At 41.9% G+C, this 25,385-nt stretch overlaps 1 protein-coding gene across 6 annotated transcripts in view; it reads right to left on the bottom strand.

The window, feature by feature from the left end:
- The window catches only part of HERC3 (HECT and RLD domain containing E3 ubiquitin protein ligase 3), a 140,068-nt gene that overhangs the window by 37,133 nt on the left and 77,550 nt on the right, over window positions 1-25,385 (bottom strand). For 4 of the 6 annotated variants that reach the window (XR_008617745.1, XM_055085798.1, XM_055085800.1 and 1 more), the window contains exons 17-23: window positions 16,300-16,323; window positions 16,119-16,208; window positions 14,734-14,904; window positions 12,835-12,978; window positions 11,503-11,669; window positions 8,508-8,574; window positions 6,713-6,795 (exon numbers count right to left, since the gene is read on the bottom strand). Coding sequence is in view for 5 of the 6 variants with exons in the window: in XM_055085798.1 (XP_054941773.1) it covers window positions 6,713-6,795; window positions 8,508-8,574; window positions 11,503-11,669; window positions 12,835-12,978; window positions 14,734-14,904; window positions 16,119-16,208; window positions 16,300-16,323 (746 nt within the window). In the remaining variant the exon portion in view is untranslated. Of the gene's footprint in view, window positions 1-6,084; window positions 6,165-6,712; window positions 6,796-8,507; window positions 8,575-11,502; window positions 11,670-12,834; window positions 12,979-14,733; window positions 14,905-16,118; window positions 16,209-16,299; window positions 16,324-25,385 lie in introns of those variants that run through there. The other 2 variants (XM_055085802.1, XM_055085801.1) reach the window with 2 other exon arrangements.

Below are 25,385 nucleotides of genomic sequence, written 5' to 3'. Positions count from 1 at the left end.
GGATATGTATAGCTGATTCACTTTGCTATAAAGCAGAAACTAACACACCACTGTAAAGCAATTATAAAGATGTTAAAAAAAAAAAGAGATCAAGTGAAGTCTTTCGTTAGTCCTAACTTCAGTAGATCTTAAGGCGCTAGAAGTATTTGTCATGCGTGGGTTTTATTCTCAGGCTCTCTCTATGGAATCTAGGTGCCCTTTGGAGCACCTACCTTAAGCCTGGCATTTCCTTTTCACTATTCCCTCTCCACACCCCCTTTTTTTTTTTTTTCGGTATGCGGGCCTCCCACTGCTGTGGCCTCTCCCGTTGCAGAGCACAGGCTCCGGACGCGCAGGCTCAGTGGCCATGGCTCACGGGCCCAGCTGCTCCACGGCATGTGGGATCTTCCCGGACCAGGGCACGAACCCGTGTCCCCTGCATCGGCGGGCGGACTCCCAACCACTGCGCCACCAGGGAAGCCCCCCCCCACCCCTTTTTTAATATGGAAGAAATGGGGGAAGATATTGATTGCATTTGATTTGATTAAACTGAGCTAAACTGGGGGGAAATCTAGAATGATATGTGGGTTTTTTAATTAATGGTAGTAACACCATGCCACAGAGTGTGAGAAATACTTAACCACTTAACCACAAATAGTCATGTAACGCAGTATTATTCGGATGGGACTGCCAGTTGGTCCAAGATTTAGCTAAGATGTGGCCACCAGCAGTCACCCACGGATGTTCTTTTACCTGGATGCTTATAATTCAATTGTCTGTCTGCAGCTCTTGTCCAAGGAAAGAAAGCAATTTTAAGTCCAAATGTAATGTAATAAATTATGGATACAGAATTGGTACCCTTCTGACATTTCCCTCCAGGGCAGTGGTGACAGCAAATATCTTACTGTTAACAGAAACAGCTTCAATGCCAGTAGTATCTGTATACACAACTGTGCTCAAGTTAAAAATCCAGCAGGTGTTCTTTTGGTTCTTTCATTTAATTTTCTTAGACTAATCTATGAAATACCCAAAAAGGACCCCCAGTGATGAGGTTATGGCATATAACAGTCAAAAGGAAACAACAGCTGCAATGATTAATCTTTTACCGTCATATACAAGTTTTCTTACCAGGATCTCAACATGCTTTAATGTTAAGATTTCTGCTTTTTGCAACATTAAAGATAAAGGAAAAAACATCTGCTTGTCTTCTTCTGGCTGTCCCTAACTCTGACAGCAATACTGTGTAATGAGGCGGTAACCACACTAGGTTCTCAGAAGCCTTCCCAACAGGTAACTGTGTCAGCAAGGGGGTCTGCTCCTGTCACCGAGTACAGAGTCATGAACAACAGTACCTAAAGCAGTGGGTGAGCTCACCACCGTGTGTTCGGTGAGTGCTAGCAGCCCAGAAAAGCCAAAACCCCCAAACTTGCACCTAACACAGAAGCCATTCCATGTTTAAATTTCAAGCACCGCGTACCGGCAATAAAAATAAGAATCCCCCTCTGCCTGGCAATATTTAAAACGACAGCACATTTTATTGCACAAAGATTTGAAAACTTTTTTAGAAAGAGAGAAGCTATATTTTAGAAAGTCATAGTAACAGAACAATGGAGTTTTGTAATACAAGTAAAAGAATAGGGCTTCCCTGGCGGCGCAGTGGTTGAGAGTCTGCCTGCCGATGCAGGAGACACGGGTTCACGCCCCGGTCCGGGAAGATCCCACGTGCCGCGGAGCGGCTGGGCCCGCGAGCCATGGCCGCTGAGCCTGCGCGTCCGGAGCCTGTGCTCCGCAACGTGAGAGGCCACAACAGTGAGAGGCCCGTGTACCGCAAAAAAAAAATAATAATAATAATGTAAGATCCCTTATTACTCCCTTGAAATTATGTACTGTCTTTCTTTTAAGGAACCTGTATGTCATCAGAACATCCTTACGGAAAATGTTTGGTAGAAGCAGCCCTGAGGTCAATTAGGGGTAAATAAATGCAAAGACAGAGAAAAGGAACCCACACGGCTGTAAACAAAAGCATGCTCTCCACACTGATTCTGAGGACCCCTCATGGGATCAGCAATGTCCAGGAGTGCATATGTGTCAGTGTATGGTCAGGATATTCAAGATGGCTGTCCTCTTGCTCTCTGTACGTCCCCTGCCCGACCAGTGCCTGCTTCACCTACACCTACTCACATGACTGACCTTCCCACATACTTGCCCCAGGCCCTAGCTAATGACCGTTCTAATTTGAGATCAGAACATCTCAGCGAAGACAGCTTATCAAAGGGGTGTTGAGGGCCATGCCCCCTACTGGTTTCCCTGATAACTGAGAGCCAACCTGACGTTAATTCCCTCTATAACTGGTAACCTCCCCCATGCCCCCGGTAGCAAAGACTGCCACCACATCCTGCCTGACCTCGGATGCACTCAGTGGGGTGTCGCTCCAAAACCTTGCTTCAGACACGTAAGAGCCCCCGTCCAGTAAACCACTGACGCCTCTGCTGCCGACTCCGGGCTCTTTCTTCGGTCTTAAGGCTGGGCAAGTACAGAGCTTGTAGGACTGCGGGGTGCAGCCCAAGAGTCAGCAACAGATATACACGACGGAGAAGGAAAAAAAGAAGGCGAAGAAAGAAAGTGTGCCGCGGACCCACATCTATCATGAAACTCCTTTGCTCACAAACTTTACAGAGAACCTTTCCCTTTTGATTATGTCCTCATCTCTACTTTCTAGTATCCAGATATTAGGAGTCCTCTCAACAGCTCTCACCCCGTATCCACCCTCCCAGATGCATCTGTCCACGTGGGTTTCTCCAAACCCCTTCCGATCCAATTAATCAATTGTGTCTTCATATTTCATTTACGGTTACATATGAGAACAGCTCATCACCCTAAACAAACTGTGGTCTACTTCAGTGTTCCTGCACAAACTGCCTCGCAACTATTAAGTGAATTCAATTGCTGATTCAAAGAAACACCTACTGAATAAGGAGAGACAGTGAGAGTGAGAGAGAAGCAGAGAGACAGAAAGAGAAAAACTCAGACCCGGAAAGAGACAGAGAGCAAAAAAGGCAGAGACAAAAAGTACTCCAAGAGCAATAATTTTATAAAGATATGAAAAGGAAACGTCCCAACAACTGCCTCTTCTGCAGACTACATCACAAATCACCTATGCCCACACGACATCTCTCCTTTCCCCACCCGGTGTATCCAACACACAGCGCATTAGGATGACTCACCAGAAGGTGAAGAAATTCTGAATACGCCCTTCCTCAGGCTGCCTGCCCAGCCCACTGTTGGCGCCTAACAAACGATGCACACACTGTCGTGTCTGAAATCTGACGCAAAAGCTCAGACATCCTCTGAAAGACTAAAGGCTATAGATGCATCTATGTACGTACATACATACATATGTAATAAAGCAATCATCAAAACCAGGAGGGAAGAGAAATCACCTGGGCCCACAAAGCCACTTTATGATCTGCCATAAATTCCCCAATTCTAAAAACAGTATCAAGGACTTCCCTGGTGGTGCAGTGGCTGAGACTCCGCGATCCCGAGGCAGGGAGCCCGGGTTCGATCCCTGGTCAGGGAACTAGATCCCACATGTGGCAACTAAGAGTTCACATGCCGCAACTAAAGATCCCGCATGCCTCAACTAAAGATCCCACGTGCCTCAACAAAGACCCATCGCAGCCAAATAAATAAATATTAAAAATTAAAAATAAATAAAATAAAAAATAAAAACATTACCAAACTCTACGGAATAATGAGACTGTTCTTATTAAACAAATCATTTGCTGTTAACAAAAATACCAACATTATGTAGATAAAGAAAGGACAGTGCTTTCAGCTCCAAAAGATTCTTATCAAGTTAGAGTTTCAACTGAAACACCTACTTGAGACAAGACTAGCCTCTATATTAGATTCCCAGAGTCAAGATAATTTCATCATCTGAAGCCATTTTGTTGGGTACTTAGCAACTTCTGGATTATTTTATTTAATTCTGGTATTATAGCTCACACTTTCCCCAAAGCTGAGGCTTCCTGGATAGTCTGGAAGGTTTACATGACAAAAAAGATTACGGAATGTTACATTAGACCATTTTGGCTTCTAGCTATCTTTAAAAATGTAAAAGGATGGAAGAAGAGGCCTGTCAGTTTTTCTATCATTCCTGTTTTCCAAAGGGAAAACTTATGGGAGGAAGCCAACATACATCACTTGGATAGAGTGAATTTCATAGGATCTCTGTCTGCATCTTTGCAACTATTTACAGTAAGAGGCCAACTAACACCCAGAGTGAATTAGCTTTAATATCCCAACATGCTTAAAACAGCATACAGCTTCTCTTCATCTGTAACTTTTTCCACAGCTTCAATGAGCCCTTGCTTCCCGAAGGCTTCCCTCGCTCACAACCCTCCCAAGTGGAGACTGCCACCCCCTCATCTTTCCTCACCCCTACCACTTCTTTAAGCCAAGAAGTTTTGTCTCTAGCTAATGTGCTAACAGTCCCTAAATCCTCATCTCAAGAGTCTACTTTCTATTCTAATACATACAACTCAGCTAAGAACATACATTTTCCCTGTCCTTGTTTTTTATTTATTTCACCACTTTTTTCCTTGCGTAGGCAACCTCAAATTCACTGGTGATTAAGACTGGCATAAGTAAACAAATAAACTACTGATAAAAGACTTCTCTTCTAATACAACAAACTAGTGAATATAACAAAAAAGAAGCAGACTCACAAACATAGAAAACAAACTATGGTTACCTGTCGGCGGGGAGGGGCAACATGGGGTGGGGGTGGGAGGTACAAACTATCTGGTGTAAGATAGGTTCAAGGATGTGTTGTACAATATGGGAATACAGCCAATATTTTGTAATAATTGTAAATGGAAAGTAACTTTTAAAGACTGTATTAAAATTTTAAATGCAAAAAAGAAAACATCCTACTTAAAAAAAAGAACTATGAATTGATTTTAACAAAAGACCTCTCTTGATGATAGACATAAATTTTCAGCTCTAAACAAAATCACCTAGGTATCACACAGACATGTCAAAATCAACATATACAAAATAGAACTCTTTCCCCTCCACCCTGCACTACAGATTCTGTTTCCTGTTGGTCAGCTCTCCAAATTAGAAGCCTCAGAGTTGTTATCAGTACGTGCCTCTCGGGACTTGCCCTGGTGGCGCAGTGGTTAAGAATCCGCCTGCCAATGCAGGGGACATGGGTGTTCGAGCCCTGGTCCAGGAGGATCCCACATGCCGCGGAGCAACTAAGCACGTGCGCCACAACTACTGAGCCTGCGCTCTAGAGCCCGCGAGCCACAACTACTGAGCCCGCGCACCTAGAGCCCGTGCTCCGCAACAAGAGAAGCCACTGGAATGAGAAGCCCACGCACCGCAACAAAGAGCAGCCCCCTCTCGTCGCAACTAGAGAAAGCCCACGCGCAGCAACGAAGACCCAACACGGCCATAAATAAATAAATAAATAGATTTTAAAAAAATTACATGCCTCTCTAGTACCATATGTATATAATGAGACACTAGCTCCTGCTGATTACACAAACGCAGAGCCGGCTCTGTGCCCCTGCTACGTTCACTTTGGCCCTTACCACCCTGCCCCTGAGCTACCTCAACAGCCTCCTAATGGGCCTCTCCACACGTGGCTGACTTCCATGTGGCCACCAGTCATCACTCAAACAGAGGTCAGCCATGTCCCACTGCAAACCCGTTTCGGGTCTTGACAAGCTCCACCCCAATACTACTGCACCCACCCTGCATCCACACCCTAACGCCCGCCCCACAAGTACTCACCATTCTCTGGCATGCGCTAAACTTGAGAGTCTGACTCATGTTATCCCCTGTGTTTAAAATGTTTTCCCTCTTCAGTGTCTGGTCAGAGTGTTAGGGCCTCTCCTCCTGGTTCCTTGGCACTTGGCCTATCACTTTCCTATCACACGCACCATAATCTACTGCAATCATGCATTACGCTGCCCCTTCCCAGCTAGTCTAGAGGATAAAAGTTACTTATTTCCTGTACCCAGCAACACGCCTGGCATACAGCAGACACTCAGTGCTTGTAAACTGAATTAATTAATATGCAGATGGCCAACAACCTCACTCATAATTTAATTCAAAAGCAAACAAAATTGAATTTTTTTCTCCTCCAAAGGGATAACACAGAGAAAATCACCCTGAAAAATCAGATATACTTGAATTAATTTTCATGAGGCAGAAAGAATTTAATTTAAAACCTGTATTACAAATTCTTCAGCAATAAAACCACAATAATAGTAAGCATCTTTACAACATTCGCTTATTCAACACATTTTTGGAGCATTTTTATGCCAGTCATTCTGCCGGATACTGGAAACTCTGTGCTAAATGCTGGGAGTTCATTCATTCCAAAATGTTCTCCTATAAATTATCTCACTTTAGTCTCAACCATTCCATGAGGGAGGCAGGACAGTTATTATAACCCCCATTTGACAGATGAGAAACTGAGATCAAAGAGTTTACGTGATTTGCTCAGGGTCAAAGCCAGTAAGACAGAGATGTAGAACTACAACAGTTATCTCCTGAACCCAGGTCCGCTGCTTCCTCTACTATTAAACCCCTAAAGTTGCCTTAGCACCCTTACTCCCTCTGAAGAAGGGATGAAAATTTAACTTCAGTCTTGGTCTTAAAAGGAGAAGTGCAGAGAAATGAAGTAACGGGTGCACAGTCCAGGGTCAGGACTAACCTGTTCTCCTTGCACACAGCCACTTTGTCTCCCCCAGGTATCAGCTTCTTCTGTTCAATCACGCCATAGCTTTCTCGACAAATCTATATTTAAGGGGGAAGAAAGAAACATTTCAATTTTGTTGACCATTTATCTTTCTAGACCCCAGATGACTGAGAGAAGCTTTAGGAACAAATGTAGCCTAATGACTACTTATTACCACAGAACATTCTCAGGAGGAGAAAGGGAACCTGAGACAGAGAACACTGACACCTTAAAAGATATCTTTTATTTTTTCTTCATTACTGTTTTTTTTTTAACATCTTTATTGGAGTGTAATTGCTTTACAATGGTGTGTTAGTTTCTGCTGTATAACAAAGTGAATCAGCTATACATATGCATATATCCCCATATCTCCTCCCTCTTGCATCTCCCTCCCTCCCCCCCCCCCATCCCACCCTTCTAGCTGGTCACAAAGCACCAAGCAGATCTCCCTGTGCTATGCGGCTGCTTCCCACTAGCTATCTATTTTACATTTGGTAGTGTATATATGCCAAGACATGGAGTTGCCAATAAATGCAATCAAAGAGAAAATGATATGAACTCTAGAAAAGAAATTATATGTATAGGAGTAAAGAGGAATAATGCTTCAGTAATTTTAATTGCATAGATCATTCATTCATTTATTCAACACATTTACTGAACTGTAACATTCAAGACACTCTGACTACCATATGACCCACCAATTCTACTCCTGAGTATATATCTGAAAAAAACAAAAACAGTAATTTGAAAAGATACATGCACCCCAATGTTTACAGCAACATTATTTACAATAGCCAAGATATGGAAGCAACCTAAGTGTCCATCAGCAGATGAATGGGTAAATAAGATGTGACACATGTACACAATGGAATACTACTCAGCCATAAAAAGAAGAAGGAAATTGTGCCATTTGCAGCAACATGGATGAACTTGGAGGGTTTTACGCTAAGTGAAATAAGTCAGACTGAGAAAGACAAATACTGTACGATGTCACTTGTACATAGAATCTAAAAAACACAACAAATTAGTAAATATAACAAAAGAGAAGCAGACTCACAGATTTAGAGAACAAACCAGCGGTTACCAGTGCGGAGAGGGAAGAGGGTAGGGACAGTATAGCGGTAGGGGAATAAGGCGTACAAACTATTAGGTATAAAATAAGCTACAAAGACATACTGTACAACATGAGGAATATAGCAAATACTTTATAATAAATATAAATGGAGTATAACCTTTAAAAATTGTGAATCACTATATTGTACACCTGTAACTGATATAATATTGTACAGCAACTATACTTTGATTTTAAAAAAGCCACTAAAGGGACTTCCCTGGTGGCGCAGTGTCTAAGAATCCGCCTGCCAATGCAGGGAACACAGGTTCGAGCCCTGCTCCGGGAAGATCCCACATGCCGCGGAGCAACTAAGCCCGTGTGCCACAACTACTGAGCCCACGTGCCTAGAGCCCGTGCTCCGCAACAAGAGAAGCCACCGCAATGAGAAGCCCGTGCACCGCAACGAAGAGCAGCCCCCGCTCGCTGCAACTAGAGAAAGCCTGTGCATGCACAGCAACGAAGACCCAATGCAGCCAATAAATAAACAAATAAATTTTTAAAAATAAAAATAAAAAAAGACACCATGACTAAAATAATTTGGTTCAGAGAAGTCTCTGAATTTGCTCTTTGATTTGGAGAAAAATTAATGTTAATTGTGACTTGTAAGCATGATGAAAGAGACAGCTACAATCATGAGTAAACTGTGGAAATCCTTACCGTGAAGTTGAGGCAGAAAGTCTCCTCAATATCTTCCCCAGGGTAATCTAAAAGTTCTTGAAGACTCCTAATCACAGATTGACAGAGAAAGGAAATGAGGCAAATCAGACATGGCAATAGTGTTTCTATCTCAGTCACATGCCCACCAGACTGTCTGCAAGGAAACGCTATAAAAGAAGATTCTAGAATGAACATAAATCCAGACTGACAGAAAATCATGTTAACTGTATCTTGAAAAGAAATATGGCAGCTGACTTGTAAGACACTCATTAATCATTCTCTGTTCCTACTGACAAGTCTTACTGAATTTATGAAGAAATTCAGATGGAGTCATATCTGACACATGTGTTAACTCTGGTATTCCTCAGAAGTAGATACATGAGGAGATGGTCTTGCAGTGGTGCTACAGGCTTGCTTTACATACGCATTAGTAGAAAAATCCTCTTACCATAAAAAAAAAAGCTACAAAGTCACTGTATACACTTAGGAATCTTAATGGCTTACTTGTTAATGCAAGGGGCTCTGTATGGTAAAGAACTGCCATATTAAAGAACACCGAAACATGTTTCTGCCAACAATGATCGTATCGTATACTCTCACGAGAATACGTTCTTATTACTAGACCTCATTCACACTTTCTCCTTTAGTGATCGCGGAGTCTGGCAGTTCCATAAAGAAAGAAAATTGCCCAGAAAGAAAATTCTTAGTGTGGAATTTAAATCTGTTTCCAGTTAACCAGCCAAGAAGATTACTTGAAACGTATCATTCTCAGCCAGGTTGGCAAAGAAAATAGCATACATTTCTGTCACTCTCAGTTACCAAAAAAAGCAACCCTGCCTGGGTCTCCTCTGCCATTTTTTTATATTCCTTCTAAATTTTCTTTTCCTCTCTCTGTGCACCCTCTGCCCACATCCTTTATGATTTCTCTGTATTGGTGTCCTATACTGGTGGTGTGACAGTCTCATTTCCAGAGGGCACCTTAGAGACCACGCTTCCTCTATCTCCATCTTAAAATCAGTATTCTTTCTCCATAAAAAAAGGGATGTTCCTTCCTGTTGAAGTCAGAAGAATTGTACTGCTTAGAGAAAGTCACAGATATGGTGTCTTTTTATATACTTCGCCTTATGCTACCTAAAATCAATACAGAGAAACTCAGAATAAAAGGAGTTTTTAAGAGCCAGAAAGAACACTAACATAAAAACATGGCTCCACTATGCTGGAAAACCGTCTGGAGGTTTCTCAAAAGGCTAAACATAGAGTTACCATTTGACCTAGCAATTCCACTCCTAGGTACATACCCAAGAAAAATGAAAACTTACATCAACACAAAAAGTCTGTAAGAATATCCACAGCAGCACTATTAGTAATAGCCAGAAGGTAGGAGAAAGCCAAACGTCCATCAACTGATGAATGCATAAACAAAATGTGGTATATATCCATATAACGAAATATTAGTTGGCAATAAAAAGAAATAAAATACCGACACAAGTTACAACTTAGATGAACCTTGAAAACGTGCTGTGCGAAAGAAGCCAGTCACAAAAAAACACACATGGTATGATTCTGTTTATGTGGAATATCCAGAATAGGCAACCAATAGAGACAGAAAGTAGCTTAGTGGGTGCCTAGGGCTTGGGGGATGAGGAAGTTGGAGATGTGTCGACTGAGGAGTACCAGGTCTCTTTTGCAGGTGATGAAAATATTCCAAAATTGACTGTAATAAAGGCTGTACAACTCTGAACGTCCTAAAAGTCACTGAATTATATACTTTAGCTGGGTGAATTGTGCAGTATGCGAATTATACCTCAAACCACTTTCTTAAAAAGCCTCTGTGACAGAAGAGAAAATGCATATATTGGTCTCGTCCCCAGTTCCTGGCACAGGGCTCCCCAAACCCTACATGATGAGAGTATTAGGAGCATCTTTTGTTCTCATGGGGTGATTCTGGGTGGGCTCCTGGGAGGGGGCTGGTCACCAGAAGGACCCAGCCATGATTTTCAGCTCCACGCCCCCCATTCTCCAGAGAGGGGAGAGGGGCTGGAAATGAAGGTCATAATTGATCACCCCGTAAGGAAGCCTCCTTAAAATCCCAATAGCAGGGGGTTCAGGGAGCTTCCAGGTTGGTGAACACACCCACACACGGGGAGGGTAGTGTACCCCAACTCCATGGGGTCAGAAGCTCCTACTACACTCAGGACCCCTCCAGGCCTCACCCTACGTATCTCTTCAACTGGCTGTTCATCTGTATCCTTTATCGTAAACCTTGAATAAACTGGTAAACCTCAGTGTTTCCCTGAATTCTTCAGGCCGCTCTAGGAAATTAATCGGACCTGAGGAGGGGTCACGAGAACCTCTGATTTGTAACCAGATCAGACAGAAGTTGTGGGTAACCTGAGGACCTACTGCTTGCAGCACCCGAAGTGGGCGAGAGTAGTCCGGAGGGCCTGAGCACTGAGCTTGTGGGGTCCGATGCCATCTCTAGGTAGACGGTGTCAGAACTGAGATGAATTGTAGGACACCAGCTGGCGTCGTGGAGAGTTACTCGGTGGTAGGGGGAAACTGCCACGCGTTTGGTGACCAGAAGTGCTGTGAGTGTGGCTGCGGTGTGACAGTCAAGGTGACACAGAAAAGAGAAACGCAGAAGGACAGGGAGACCTGTAGGTTTTTTCAAAATACGGACTCCCTTTTCAATACTTTCTCCCCTGTACTTATGGACCATGACAAAGCTCGAAGTCCTAATTTTTTGTTCAGGATAAGAAAAGCAGACAGCTGGATTTCTGGGCAGCTACGACTTCCCTTTTCCCCTCTCTCCTTCCGTCCCTAGAGTGACACAGGCACTGCTTCAAGCCAGCGGCTGTGGAGCCACGTCTTAAGACAAAGCACACACAGCACAGTCTAATGATAAACTCTTAACTTGTACACGTGGTGCCGTCAACCTTTGATGCCAGCGCCAGAGCAGTTCTCCACAGCAGGCTCCCGCCTTGCAGCTCCATACCTCCCTTCCGTGGGTGACAGCTCCTTCAGGTCTTCCAGGCCAGGCTTCACGTTCAGCAGCTTCTTATAGAGAGCCAGCGGGAAGCGCAGGTCCACCACGGTGGAGTTGTAGATGGCGAGTCCGCAGGTTATGCCAATCAAGTGAAACCAGTTGTGCTCTACAAAACACTTTCACCACATGTGCAAATGTGTTAAAAAGAAAAGCAGGGACTTCCCTGGGGGGCCAGTGGTTAAGAATCCGCCTTCCAATGCAGGGGACGTGGGTTTGATCCGTGGTAGGGGAACTAAGATCCCACATGCCACAGGGCAACTAAGCCCGCGCGCCGCAACTACAGAGCCCACGCGCTCCGGAGCCCGCACGCCACAACTGAGAGCCTGTGCCGCAACCAAGACCCGACACAGCCAAAAATAAATAAACAAACATTTTTTTTAAAAAAAAAGAAAAGAAAAGCAGTGTCTGCAGCCCTCAAAACAATCTGCCATTTACCTTAAAATATTTTCAGTATGAAAGAATGAAGATCTCATTAATATTTCGTTACCTTCTGAAGCAGAGAAGTACCCCCTAACAAAAGTTCAGCTGTCCCCCAAAGATGCAATGCTGTACGTTAAGCATTTACAGCTCATCTGTGATACAGAGAACAGCTTGCCCTCATTTAGAGCAATGCTGTCCAACAGAACTTTCTGCGATGATGGAAACATTCTATTCTGTGCTGTCCCAGACGGCAGCTACTAACTACATGTGTCTACTGAGCACCTGAACGGTGGTCAGTACAACTGAGGGAATGACTTTAGTATGACTTAATTGTAATTAAATAAAATTTAAACTTAAAGAGCCACAGGAAGCTAATGGCTACCTTTCAAGACAGTGCAGATCTAGGGAGAAAACTCTGGTAGAAAAAGAGCTAAACTACAGTCTGCTTGAAATGAGAATGCCTTTTAAAACTTAGCTCTCCAACTGAATTTTCAAAAAGTGTGAGTATGTGTGTATTTGTATGAGTATTCATACACATACTATCACTGTTATTAAAATAGGATACATTTGACAACTACCTTTTATATGTCATAAAACCAATTTCTTTATCACACCATACTCTTTCTACCCTCCGAGGATTACAAAACTTGGAGCTTACCTACTAGAAATGGAAATGGGGCTAATGGGTGACAAAACACACTACGAGGTCTTAGCAACAGGTGAAGCCTGAAGATAATCATGTTACATGATTACCTCTGCTGTGCCCCCCTTTGTAAACATCAGAAGGCTAGGGACTGGTCTGACAACAGAAAAGGCAGTTTAATCCCATCCATCTGTTGGATGGTGACATCACTAACTTACCACATCTGAGAACCACAAGAGACTTGAATCCTGATAGTAGGTAAACATTCCATAGATAGGATTCAACAATTCTTTTAACAGTAAAAGAAAGAACTCCTTTGTGACACCACCAGCATCCACTGCTTCTTCACCATCAAAAATGACCTTGAAATAATGAAAGTAGAATTAGTATTTCAGGGAAATCATTGGCATTTTATGTTTGTTTGTTTTTTTTTGTTGTTGTTGTTGTTTTAGCAAATTCTTTCCGAAGTCAGGACAAAGAAAGGAAGATGTAACAGAGAATACAGTGACGCGATGAAAACTGCAAAGTGTATCTGCTGATTATTAACAAGGCACTTAAAAACACACAAAATTTTACCAGGCACCTCATGGGATACAGAGAAAGTCAGAAGTTTACCATATGTCCACAGAAAATTGACCATCTATTTGGGGCAGGGAGGCAAACATAAAAGAACCAATTCAAGAATACAATTTATTTTCAAAGAGTCAGATACACTGAGAGGTAAATGGTCTGGCACGTAGAGAAAAGCAGTGACTAACTTGAATAAAGGAAGAAATCTCTCTCAGTGGGGTTCTTGAACTAACTGATGTATATGAAAGGGAGGACAGCATTCTGAGCAGACACAGACCTGGGCTCTGTGAGGGGCCATAAAGAGACCCATCACAACAACAGCTACAGCAAAACCAAAGGACGAGATTTATTGAGAGTTTTCTACATGCCAGCCAGCAGGTAAACTCTATTAACCTAATCCTCAGAACAGTCTTACACACTGGAATTACTATTATCATCCCCACTCTACTGGTAAGGGCTCAGGTTTCCCTGGTGGTCCGGTGGTTAAGACTCCGCGCTTCCAGTGCTGGGGCCACGGGTTTGATCAGGGGACAGGGACCTAAGATCCCGCATGCTGCATGGCGCAGCCAAAAAGGAAAAAGCAAGCTTATCCCGGTGCCTGTGGTCAAGGTTGCCTAGAGGAGGAGGAGAGTAAAGGTCTCCGATTATATGGATGCCCGCAGAAGACTTAACTCAAACATGCTACCAAGCAAGAACTGTCCCATCTGAATTACTGATTGAAAACAAGGGGCAAAGAAAGCGCCCTCTCTTTGCAATATCAAAAACCTAACCCAGAAGTTCTAGGGAGAACTCCCAGGCAGATTGATGGGCCTGATACTACTTACTGAAAATGTTTAAAAGGGTGACAGTACCATGGAGACCATCAGTTTCTTGCCTATTACATTTCAGAAACTGGAATTTACAACAGGATTGGAAATAGTTAGGAAAGTCTTCTGAAGGGAAAGGTAAATCACTTAAAACTTCAATAATTCACTAAATATTTACTGACCAGCTACTGCATACCAAGCATTGTGCTAAGCCCTGGGAATACACTAAGTGGTGACACAAACATGCCTAATCTATGAGGAAAGAGAATTTCTTAATTTAATCATTTCCAAGTACTGAGAGGGTCTATCATAACAGGCCACCAGCTGCCCAGACAATTTCACTACCTTTCCGTTTTTTTTTTTTTTTTTAACCTTCTTTCTCTTAAATCTTTGACATCCAAAGACTTCCTAGATGCTGGCTTGGTAGTTTTACCTAGTTGAAGCTTTAGTAGTGCTGTTGTTTGCTTGGTTTTGGTAGAGCTGGAGCAGGTAAACCGAAGAGAGCAGACAAAAAAGGCCCTATATTCCCCTCAAGTAATCCACTGGCATTTTTATCTGATGTCACGTTGAGGTGTTCTGTTTGGTGGTTGGACAGAAGGAAGTGAGTGGATTCTTGTGAAATGAATGAAAGAAATAATGAATGGCTGTGCTCCACGATTTTAATAAAATCTTCGCTGCTTCATCAACACTGTTTAAAGAAAACCCAGGAAGGTATTTAGAGGAATATACGCAAGGGCTCACTTTGAGAGGCTTTTTCAAATCAATATCAGAATGAATGCTCAGCTCTCTCAGGGCATCTCCAACAAGGTTGCTCCTGCGAACGTGAAGGACCAGGAAGGGGCTTCTGGCCAGCAGAGGCTCCAAGGTGAGAAGCATGAAGACGTTCTGCAGGTTGGCCCCGTTGACCGCCACCTGGAACAGCACATCCAAGAGCACGGTTACCAACTCAGAGCGCACCTGTGAGTGGGGACAGCAGCCAGCCCTGCCTTTGGACCGGGGGTAGGTCGGGGCCAGGCTGACTGCAGCTCCATTTTGGTCTTTATTTTCCTCCTAACTTTGCCAGTAGATTTTCTCACTTGCTCATGTTTACAAAACACACAAATCTTTCTAATCTGAACCCAAAGAGATTAACTGAAACACTTTATAAACCATATGATCCATAACTCATTCCAGGAAAATGATTTAGACTAAACTGATTAAGACTGAAATAATAGCTTAGCAGAAGAAAGTGATGATGGACAGGGGGTAGAAACTATGACTTTCAAAGTAGCAGGAAAAGAAACCTAATAACCCCTTGCTAAATGGTGTTTATTCTTTGAAAAATGTCCGTTTTCTCTGGAAAACCTTTAAATTGTCAATATCATGGATATATCACTGTGAATATATATATATATATATATATATATATATAGAAAGACAGAGAGAGAGAGAGAGAGAGAGATAAGAGCTAGAGAGAGACAGACAGATGCGGAAAGGGAGAGGGAGATGAATGAAGTTATATATCCACCAACAATGGGAATTGGTAGATTTGGATTGCTAATTCACAGATGTCTTTGTAGGCTTGTCAAAACCAATTATATTTTACAATAAAAATGGGTGTTTAAAATAAATTAAACAAACCTCTATAACTTGAGTTTTTGCTCAATAAAGAACTGCCAAGCTCCATTTAATTATCTATCAGGGGTCAGTAAACAATGGCCCAAGGACCGAATCCAGCCTGCTGCCTGCTTTTGTACAGCTCTTGAGCTAACTGTAGTTTTTACATTTTTAAATAATTTTTAAAAAAATCAGAAGAAAAATATTTCACTACATGTGAAAATTATATAAAATTCAAATTTCATGCTACGACAGAGCTGAATACTTGAGACAACTGTGTGGCCCACAAAGACACATATTTACTATATGGCCCTTTATGAAGACACTTGCCACACCCCTGTTTATGTAGATGTGCATTCATGTATACACGTTATATTCAATATAAAACTGCTGAAAATTTTTCTAACAGTTCTAAAAGTTACAATGGAACTTCATCCAAATCAACTGTCTCCTATTAGGAAAAATTACAACTTAATGTATAAGATGAAAGAAACCCGTAAGAAGAGAAAGTAAGGTTTAAAATATGTTACCTGCATCTGCAGTTCCGCATCCGTCTGTAACATTTTGGTCTTGGCTTGGGCATCAAAGATGAAAGGGTAGGAACAAAGTGTTACTGCATCCTAGAATAAGACATATTATTGGTAATGTTATAGTATCCCACAGAGAATACTGCTGGAAAAATACATAAATAAATTTTACAGAGTCATTTACCTGCATTATAGATGGTCTAGCCTTCTGCGTAAAGAAAAATAAAAAGTCTCTTAGCTGGATTACGAAACTTGAACTTTCTACCTCCCACAAATAAAACAAATAACAAAACAGATAACCTATCTGACCCTTTGGCCATGGAACTAACACCATTTGAACAGCTGACTGGAGTTCTGACGGAACAGATTAGTTGTTTTGATGAATACAGACTGAGAAAAACACTAAAAACAATTAAAAAAAATTTTTTAAGGACCTTTACAAACCATTTCACTAACCCCATAATTCACAGTATTCATAGAACTCTCATTTATAAGAAATCTAATTCCAAAACAGGAGCTTTACAACCATGACTTCAGAGGTTAATTTTGTTGGGTAAAGTGGATAATGCAAATTTCATTTGTCAACATGTTAAGTCTCCCTTTTACACACACACACACACACACACAAACACACACACACAGAGTTCCTCTTGGAAGAAACCAAATATTTACAAAGCTGTTCCTGGGGGGCTTCCTGGGTGGTGCAGTGGTTTAAGAATCCACCTGCCAATGCAGAGGACACGGGTTCGAGCCCTGGTCTGGGAAGATCCCACATGCCGCGGAGCAACTAAGCCCGTATGCCACAACTACTGAGCCTGCGCTCTAGAGCCCGCGAGCCACAACTACAGAGCCCGCGTGCCACAACTACTGAAGCCCGTGTGCCTAGAGTCCGTGCTCCGCAACAAGAGAAGCCACCACAATGAGAAGCCCGTGCACCACAACGAAGAGTAGCCCCCGCTCGCCGCAACTAGAGAAAGCCCCCGCGCAGCAACGAAGACCCAATGCAGCCAAAAATAAATAAATAAAAAAAAAAAAAAAAAAAAAAAAGATATTTAGAAAGCTGTCCCTGACTAGGCACTTAGACCAATACCTGGCCTACAGAAGACACTCCATCAATATGTGAATAAATCTGAATAAACTTTTGAGGAGGGGAATAACAATACAGACATACCTTGTTTTATTGTGTTTCACTTTATTGGGTTTCACAGATACTGCTTTTTAAAAAATTGGGGGGTTTTTTACATTATTTATTTATTTTTTTATTGGAGTGTAATTGCTTTACAATGTTGTGTTAGTTTCTGCTGTACAGGGAAGTGAATCAGCTCTATGTATACATATATCCCCCCTCCCTCTTGGACCTCCCTCCTCCCCTTCCACCAACATCTAGGTCGTCACAGAGCACCGAGCTGAGCTCCCTGTGCTATGCGGCAGGTTCCCACTAGCTGTCTGTTTCACACGTGGTAGTCAGTATATTTATGTCAAACGTAATCTCCCAATTCCTCCCACCATCCCCCACTCCCTGCAAATTGAATTTTGTGGCAACCCTGAGTCTCTCAAGACTATGGCCGCCATATTTCCAACAGCATTTGCTCACTTCATGTCTCTGTGTCACATTTTGGTAATTCTCACAACATTTCAAAGTTTCTCATTCTTATGTGTTATGGTGACCTGTGATCAGTGATCTCTGATGTTACCATTGCAAAAAGATTGCGACTGGCTGAACGCTAAAATGACAGCTAACATGTTTTAGCAATAAAGGATTTTTTAATTAAGGTTTGTACATTCATTGCTTTTTAAACATAATACTATTGCACACTTAATAGACTACAGTATAATATAAATATAACATATGCACTGGGAAGCCAAAAAATTTGTGTGACTTGCTTTATTGTGATATTCGCTTTATTGCAGTGGTCTGGAACCAAACCCACAATTTCTCCAAGGTATGCCTATAAATAAATACAACCACACACATATCTAAGAGGTATGTAAGTTTCATTTATCAGGAGAAAAAAGGAACTCTCTCCTGAAAGGTTTTGTTAAGTTAATGAATAATGTTTGCTACATAACCTAACAGAAAGAAACAAAAAAAATCAACAGGACAGATCATGTTGACCTGTAGCAGTATTTCTCAAACAGAAAACCATGGATTTATTCCCAGAGATCTAAAAGTAGGCTATGCATTTTTTAAATTTTGTGGGTTTTTTTTAATGATATCCTAAACAAAATAAAAACACATTCTGAATGACCTCTTCATAATGATGTGTTACCATATAATTTGCATTTATTTTAATGATTTTTGCACTGGTGCCATGTTATACTGAATTGTCCAAGGGTAACAAGAAAGAAGAAAAGCAGTCTTCCTTTGTAAGTGATGCATTTGTGCCCAGGAAAAGGCCACTGCAGTGCTGGCTCCCTGCATGAATGAAGGTTTAATAGCAGCTGAAAGGACAAAAGAGAGCTGAGTCATCCCTGGGTGTATAGAACAAGCTGCAGAACTCAAGTCTCCAGGCCTAGTCCTGATCACAATGCAAGTGGGGTTTGGCTCCAGTAAGGCATTCTTGCTCATCACGTTAAATCCATGCGGCTAATTTGTGTTTTATTGATTTTAGAGTTTTGCTAATATCTAATCTGTAAATTTGCTGTGGTTTTATAACATTTAAATGCTATACGAATAAGAAGTGTCTATCTACCTCCTTTTGCATTTGTGTATATTTCAATGAAATCATTGAAAAGCAGTTTTAATTAAAATTCCCCTTGTTTATTCTTTAGAAACATGTTCCTTCAGGGATCTTGGAACATTTCCCTAGCCTGAGAAACACTAATCAGAGAAAGGGTTCCAGCGCAGGGAGACAAGGTATGGAATTCCTGCACACGGAGCCCAGAGTGACTGGGTTCATTCTCATGCCTGCTTCTCTAAGTGCTTTGAATCTTGGAATTGAAATCACTTAAACACACACACACCATAAAACAGCACTAGGTACCTACAGCGGGTACAAGTATCTCTTGGGATAAGTGTGTTTAAAACTGGTGCCAATATTCAGAATTTCTAACCTCCCTCTCAGAAGAGATTTTATTCTAAGCGTTATTTGCCTATTCTCAAGGCAAAAGAAAGATCTTTACCATGTGCGTTGGTCTATAAAGCAAGATAAAGTTTTGAACACTTCAAATTAAAAGTGACTATGGGAGAAGTGAAAACAGTCACTATAAAAACAGTTGTTGGCTTTACAGCATTGGCAGTATACAGTCAGCCCTCCTTATCCACGGTTCCACATCTGCAGATTCAACCAACCTCAGATGGAAAATATGCGGGGGGGCGGGGGGAAAAAGACAATTCCAGAAGGTTCCAGAAAGCAAAACTTAAATTTGCCACACACCGGCAACTATTTACATAGCATCTACACTGTATTATGTAGTATAAGTAATCGAGAGATGATTTAAAGTCTATGGCAGGATGTGCTTAGGTTATATGCAAATAATACAACATTTTATATGAGGGACTTGAGCATGGTACGGGGATGGGGGCTCCTGGAACCAATCCCCTGTTGATACTGAGGGACAACTATATCCAGTATTCTTACTTTTTTATACATTTATTTATTATTTATGTATTTGTTATTTTTGGCTGCGTTGGGTCTTTGTTGCTGCGGGCAGGCTCTCTCTAGCTGCGGCGAGCAGGGGCTACACTTCATTGCAGTGTGCGGGCTTCTCATTGCGGTGGCTTCTCTTGTTGTGGAGCACGGGCTCAGGCTTCAGTAGTTGTGGCTCACGGGCTCAGTAGTTGCGGCACACAGACCCTAGAGCATGCAGGTGTCAGCAGTTGTGGCGCGTGGGCTCAGTAGTTGTGGCTTGCAGACTCTAGAGCGCAGGCTCAGTAGTTGTGGCGCACGGGCTTAGCTGCTCCGCAGCATGTGGGATCCTCCCGGGCTAGGGATCGCACCCATATCCCCTACATTGGCAGGTGGATTCTTAACCACTGCGCCACCAGGGAAGCCCATATCTAGTATTTTTAAATACTAGTATTTTTATTGGTGCAATAGAGTTATTTCAGACCTCAATCAGCAGGTTTTTTTTATGTCTTGACTCTCTCCAGTCCCACTCCAGTCCTCCAACTCTCTCCTACCACCCTCTCCCTGCAATCCCCACCACAAGCCCTCCCAGACCCCTTTAATGCCCACCTTCTGCAGCTTCTAGTCCCTCCCACTGCCCCCTGCCTGCCCCCTGAAAGAGCCCAGTTTTGGAGGTAGGCTGATCTCCCTTCTGGAGGGCAGGGTCTCCGTGCTTGCAGCTGGGTAAGTTGGCTGGAAATAAGCTATTGCTGGGAACCAGAGCCAAGGTCAGAGAGTTGGTGGGTCCAGAAGACCCTCACCCTGGGGGAGGGCTGAGGTGCCAGCTCTATGGAAGGTGAAGAAGGGAAGGCTATTCAGTCAAAAGCAGCAGCAGACCTATATGAAAGTCTACTTACACGTCTACAAATTGTTTACAAGTCCATGAGTTTTTGTATTTGAAATATAATAATTTCACTGATTTTTATTTTGCAGATGCTGAACATTTTAGAAACGGTATTAGTGCTGGCATTTCCATACTACGTGAACGAAATACTGAAACAGCAGTATTATGATTCTGCTTCCTGACTGCTTTCCCTAACCCAGAAGGCTGTATATGAACTGGTGAGATATGCGATCCCCTCCTGAGAGGCTGTTTGTCCTGGGCCATCCATGCCCCAGAAGTCAGTCTCACAACCCATAACTAGCAAAGTACTACTGATGGATCACATTTCAAGTGTTCCTGCTTGAAACGGGGCTGCCCTGTAACCTTCGTTCATTTTTTTAAAGTATATGACACAGAAGCAATGAATAAGTACGCGGTACAGAACCAGAGAACTGGGGAACTGGGAATATCTCTTTCTTTTCTTTTCTTTCTTTCAATTCCAAGTCAACATTTCCTAAATGGGGCTGTGACTGCGGACAAGAGGCGTCACACAAGCACCAAGGAGCACACCCAGGAGCCCCTGCCTTCGGGCCTGCCTGCCACCACGGGTTCCTGTACCCTCCGTTGGCAAATCTGGCTCCCAGCATCGCTGAATGCTGAGGCACACACAGCTGCCTCGTCTCACCACGCACAAAGCTGCTACCCGGAACCAGACACTGCCCCGGACGACACAGACAGCTGACGTCAGGTTGACTCCAGTCTTTATTTTTGAAGCATTTTCTTTTCTTTTTTCTCTGTTTTTTTCTAAATTAATTTTTATTGGAGTATGGTTGCTTTACAAGGAAGCATTTTCTTTGTACCACTCACTTTCTCACTTGTGAGGCCCTCTATGGGGCCCACAAGTCACTCACTCTGTGTGCTATCTGTTTTTCAAGTGTAGATGATGGCAGTTAATAAACGGAAATAAATAAGCCACTATCACCTCTTCTTTAAAATAAGCTGAGGGAGACCATCAAGATGGCGGAGGAGTAAGACGTGGAGATCACCTTCCTCCCTACAAATACTTAAGAAATACATCTACATGTGGAACAGCTCCTACAGAACACCTACTGAACTATGGCAGAAGACCTCAGACCTCCCAAAAGGCAAGAAACTCCCCAAGTACCTGGCTGTGTGGCTGACAGAGTCTTGGTGCTCCGGCCGGGTGTCAGGCCTGAGCCTCTGAGGTGGGAGAGCCAAGTTGAGGACACTGGTCCACAAGAGACCTCCCAGCTCCACGTAATAACAAACAGCGAAAATCTCCCAGAGATCTCCATCTCAACACCAAGACCCAGCTTCACTCAACGACCAGCAAGCTCCAGTGCTGGACACTCCATGCCAAACAACTAGCAAGACAGGAACACAACCCCACCCATTAGCAGAGAGGCTGCCTAAAATCATAATAAGGTCAAAGACACCCCAAAACACACCACCAGATGTGGTCTTGCCCAACAGAAAGACAAGATCCAGCCTCATCCACCAGAACACAGGCACCACTGTCCTCCACCAGGAAGCCTACACAACCCACTGAACCAACCCTGGCCACCGGGGGTAGACACCAAAAACTATGGGAACTACGAACCTGCAGCCTGTGAAAAGGAGATCCCAAACACAGTAAGTTAAGCAAAGTGAGAAGACAGAGAAACACACAGCAGATGAAGAGCAAGGTAAAAACCCACCAGACCAAACAAATGAAGAGGAAACAGGCAGTCTTTCTGAAAAAGAATTCAGAGTAATGATAGTAAAGATGATCCAAAATCTTGGAAACAGAATGTAGAAAATACAAGAAACGTTTAACAAGGACCTACAAGAACTAAAGAGCAAACAAACAATGATGAACAACACATTAAATGAAATTTAAAATTCTCTAGAAGGGATCAATAGCAGAATAACTGAGGCAGAAGAACGGGTAAGTGACCTCGAAGATAAAATAGTGGAAGTAACTACCACAGAGCAGAATAAAGAAAAAGAATGAAAAGAATTGAGGCCAGTCTCAGAGACCACTGGTTCAACATTAAATGCACCAACATTTGAATTATAGGGGTCCCAAGAAGAAGAGAAAAAGAAAGGGACTGAGAAAATATTTGAAGAGATTATAGTTGAAAACTTCCCTAATATGGGAAAGGAAATAGTCAATCAAGTCGAGGAAGCACAGAGAGTCCCAAACAGGACAAATCCAAGGAGAAACACACCAAGACACATTAATCAAACTGTCAAAAATTAAATACAAAGAAAACATATTAAAAGCAGCAAGGGAAAAACAACAAATAACCTACAAGGGAATCCCCATAAGATAAAGAGCTGATCTTTCAGCAGAAACTCTGCAAGCCAGAAGGAAGTGGCAGGACATATTTAAAGTGATGAAAGGGAAAAACCTACAACCAAGATTACTCTACCCAGCAAGGATCTCATTCAGATTCAGTGGAGACATTAAAACCTTTACAGACAAGCAACAGCTAAGAGAATTCAGCACCAACAAACGAGCTTTACAACAAATGCTGATGGAATTTCTCTACACAGGAAACACAAGAGAAGGAAAAGACCTACAATAACAAACCAAAAACAATTAAGAAAATGGTAATAGGAACATACATATCTATAATTACATTAAATGTAAATGGATTAAATGGTCCAACCAAAAGACACAGACTGGCTGAAGGATACAAAAACAAGATCCACATACGTGCTGTCTACATGAGACCCACTTCAGACTTAGGGACATATATAGACTGAAAGTCAGGGGATGGAAAAAGATATTCCACGTAAATGGAAATCAAAAGAAAGCTGGAGCAGCAATTGTCATATCAGACAAAATATACTTTAAAATAAAGACTGTTACAAGAGACAAAGAAGGACACTACATAATGATTAAGGGATCAGTCCAAGAAGATATAACAAGTGTAAATATTTATGAACCCAACATAGAGCACCTCAAAACATACGGCAAATGCTAACAGGCATAAAAGGGGAAATTGACAATAATACAATCATAGTAGGGGACTTTAACACCCCACTTTCCAAGGACAGATGATACAAAATGAAAAGAAAAAAGGAAACACTAGCTTTACATAATACATTAAACAAGATGGACTTAATTGATATTTATAGGACATTCCAAGCCAAAACAACAGAATACACCTTCCTCTCAAGTGTTCATGGAACATTTGCCAGGATAGATCATATCTTGGGTCACAAATCAAGCCTTAGTAAATTTAAGAAAATTGAAAACTTATGAAGCATGTTTTCCGACCACAATGCTATGAGACTAGATATCAATTACAGGAAAAAAATCTGTAAAAAATACAAACACATGGAGGCTAAACAATACACTACTAAATAACCAAGAGATCACTGAAGAAATCAAAGAGGAAATAAAAAACTACCTAGAAAAAAATAACAATGAAAACACAACAACCCAAAACCTATGGGATGTAGCAAAAGCAGTTCCAAGAGGGAAGTTTATTGCAACACAATCCTTCCTCAAGAAACAAGAAACATCTCAAATGAACAACCTAAACTTACACCTAAAGCAATTACAGAAAGAAGCATAAAAAACCCCCCAAAGTTAGCAGAAGGAACGAAATCATAAAGATCAGATCAGAAATAAATGAAAAAGAAATGAAGGAAACAATAGCAACGATCAATAAAATTAAAAGCTGGTTCTTTGAGAAGATAAACAAAATTGATAAACCATTAGCCAGACTCATCAAGAAAAAAAGGGAAAAGACTCAAATCAATAGAATTAGAAATGAAAAAGGAGAAGTAACAACTGACACTGCAGAAATACAAAGGATCATGAGAGACTACTACAAATAACTATATGCCTATAAAATGGACAACCTGGAAGAAATGGACAAATGCTTAGACAAGCACAACTTTCAGAGACTGAACCAGGAAGAAATAGAAAATATAAACAGACCAATCACAAGCACTGAAATTGAAACTGTGATTAAAAATCTTCCAGCAAACAAAAGCCCCGGACCAGGTGGCTTCACAGACGAAATCTATCAAACTTTAGAGAAGAGCTAACACCTTTCCTTCGCAAACTCTTCCAAAACATAGCAGAGGGAGGAACACTCCCAAACTCATTCTACAAGGCCACCATCACCCTGATACCAAAACCAGACAAAGATGTCACAAAGAAAGAAAACTACAGGCCAATATCACTGATGAACATAGATGCAAAAATCCTCAACAACTACTAGAGCTAATCAATGAATTTGGTAAAGTAGCATGATACAAAATTCATGCATAGAAATAAATCTCTTGCATTCCTATATAGTAATGATGAAAAATCTGAAAGCGAAATTACGGAAACACTCCCATTTACCACTGCAACAAAAAGAATAAAATACCTAGGAATAAACCTACCTAAGGAGACAAAAGACCTGCATGCAGAACACTATACGACACTGATGAAAGAAATTAAAGATGATACAAACAGATGGGGAGATATACCATGTTCTCAGATTGGAAGAATCAACATTGTGAGAATGACTATACTACCCAAAGCAATCTACAGATTCAATGCAATCCCTATCAAACTACCAACAGCATTTTTCACAGAACTAGAACAAAAAATTTCACAGTTTGTATGGAAACACAAAAGACCCCGAATAGCCAAAGCAATCTTGAGAAAGAAAAACGGAGCTGGAGGAAGCAGGCTCCCTGACTTCAGACTAAACTACAAAGCTACAGTAATCAAGACAGTATGGTACTGGCATAAAAACAGAAATATAGATGAATGGAACAGGATAGAAAGCCCAGAGATAAACCCACACACATATGGTCACCTTATCT

This window comes from Physeter macrocephalus, chromosome 7 (genome assembly GCF_002837175.3).
Source record: "Physeter macrocephalus isolate SW-GA chromosome 7, ASM283717v5, whole genome shotgun sequence".
NCBI classification, from domain to species: Eukaryota; Metazoa; Chordata; class Mammalia; order Artiodactyla; family Physeteridae; genus Physeter; species Physeter macrocephalus.
The sequence above is the reverse complement of the archived record's forward strand: the minus strand, read 5'-3'. Positions and strand labels throughout refer to the sequence as shown.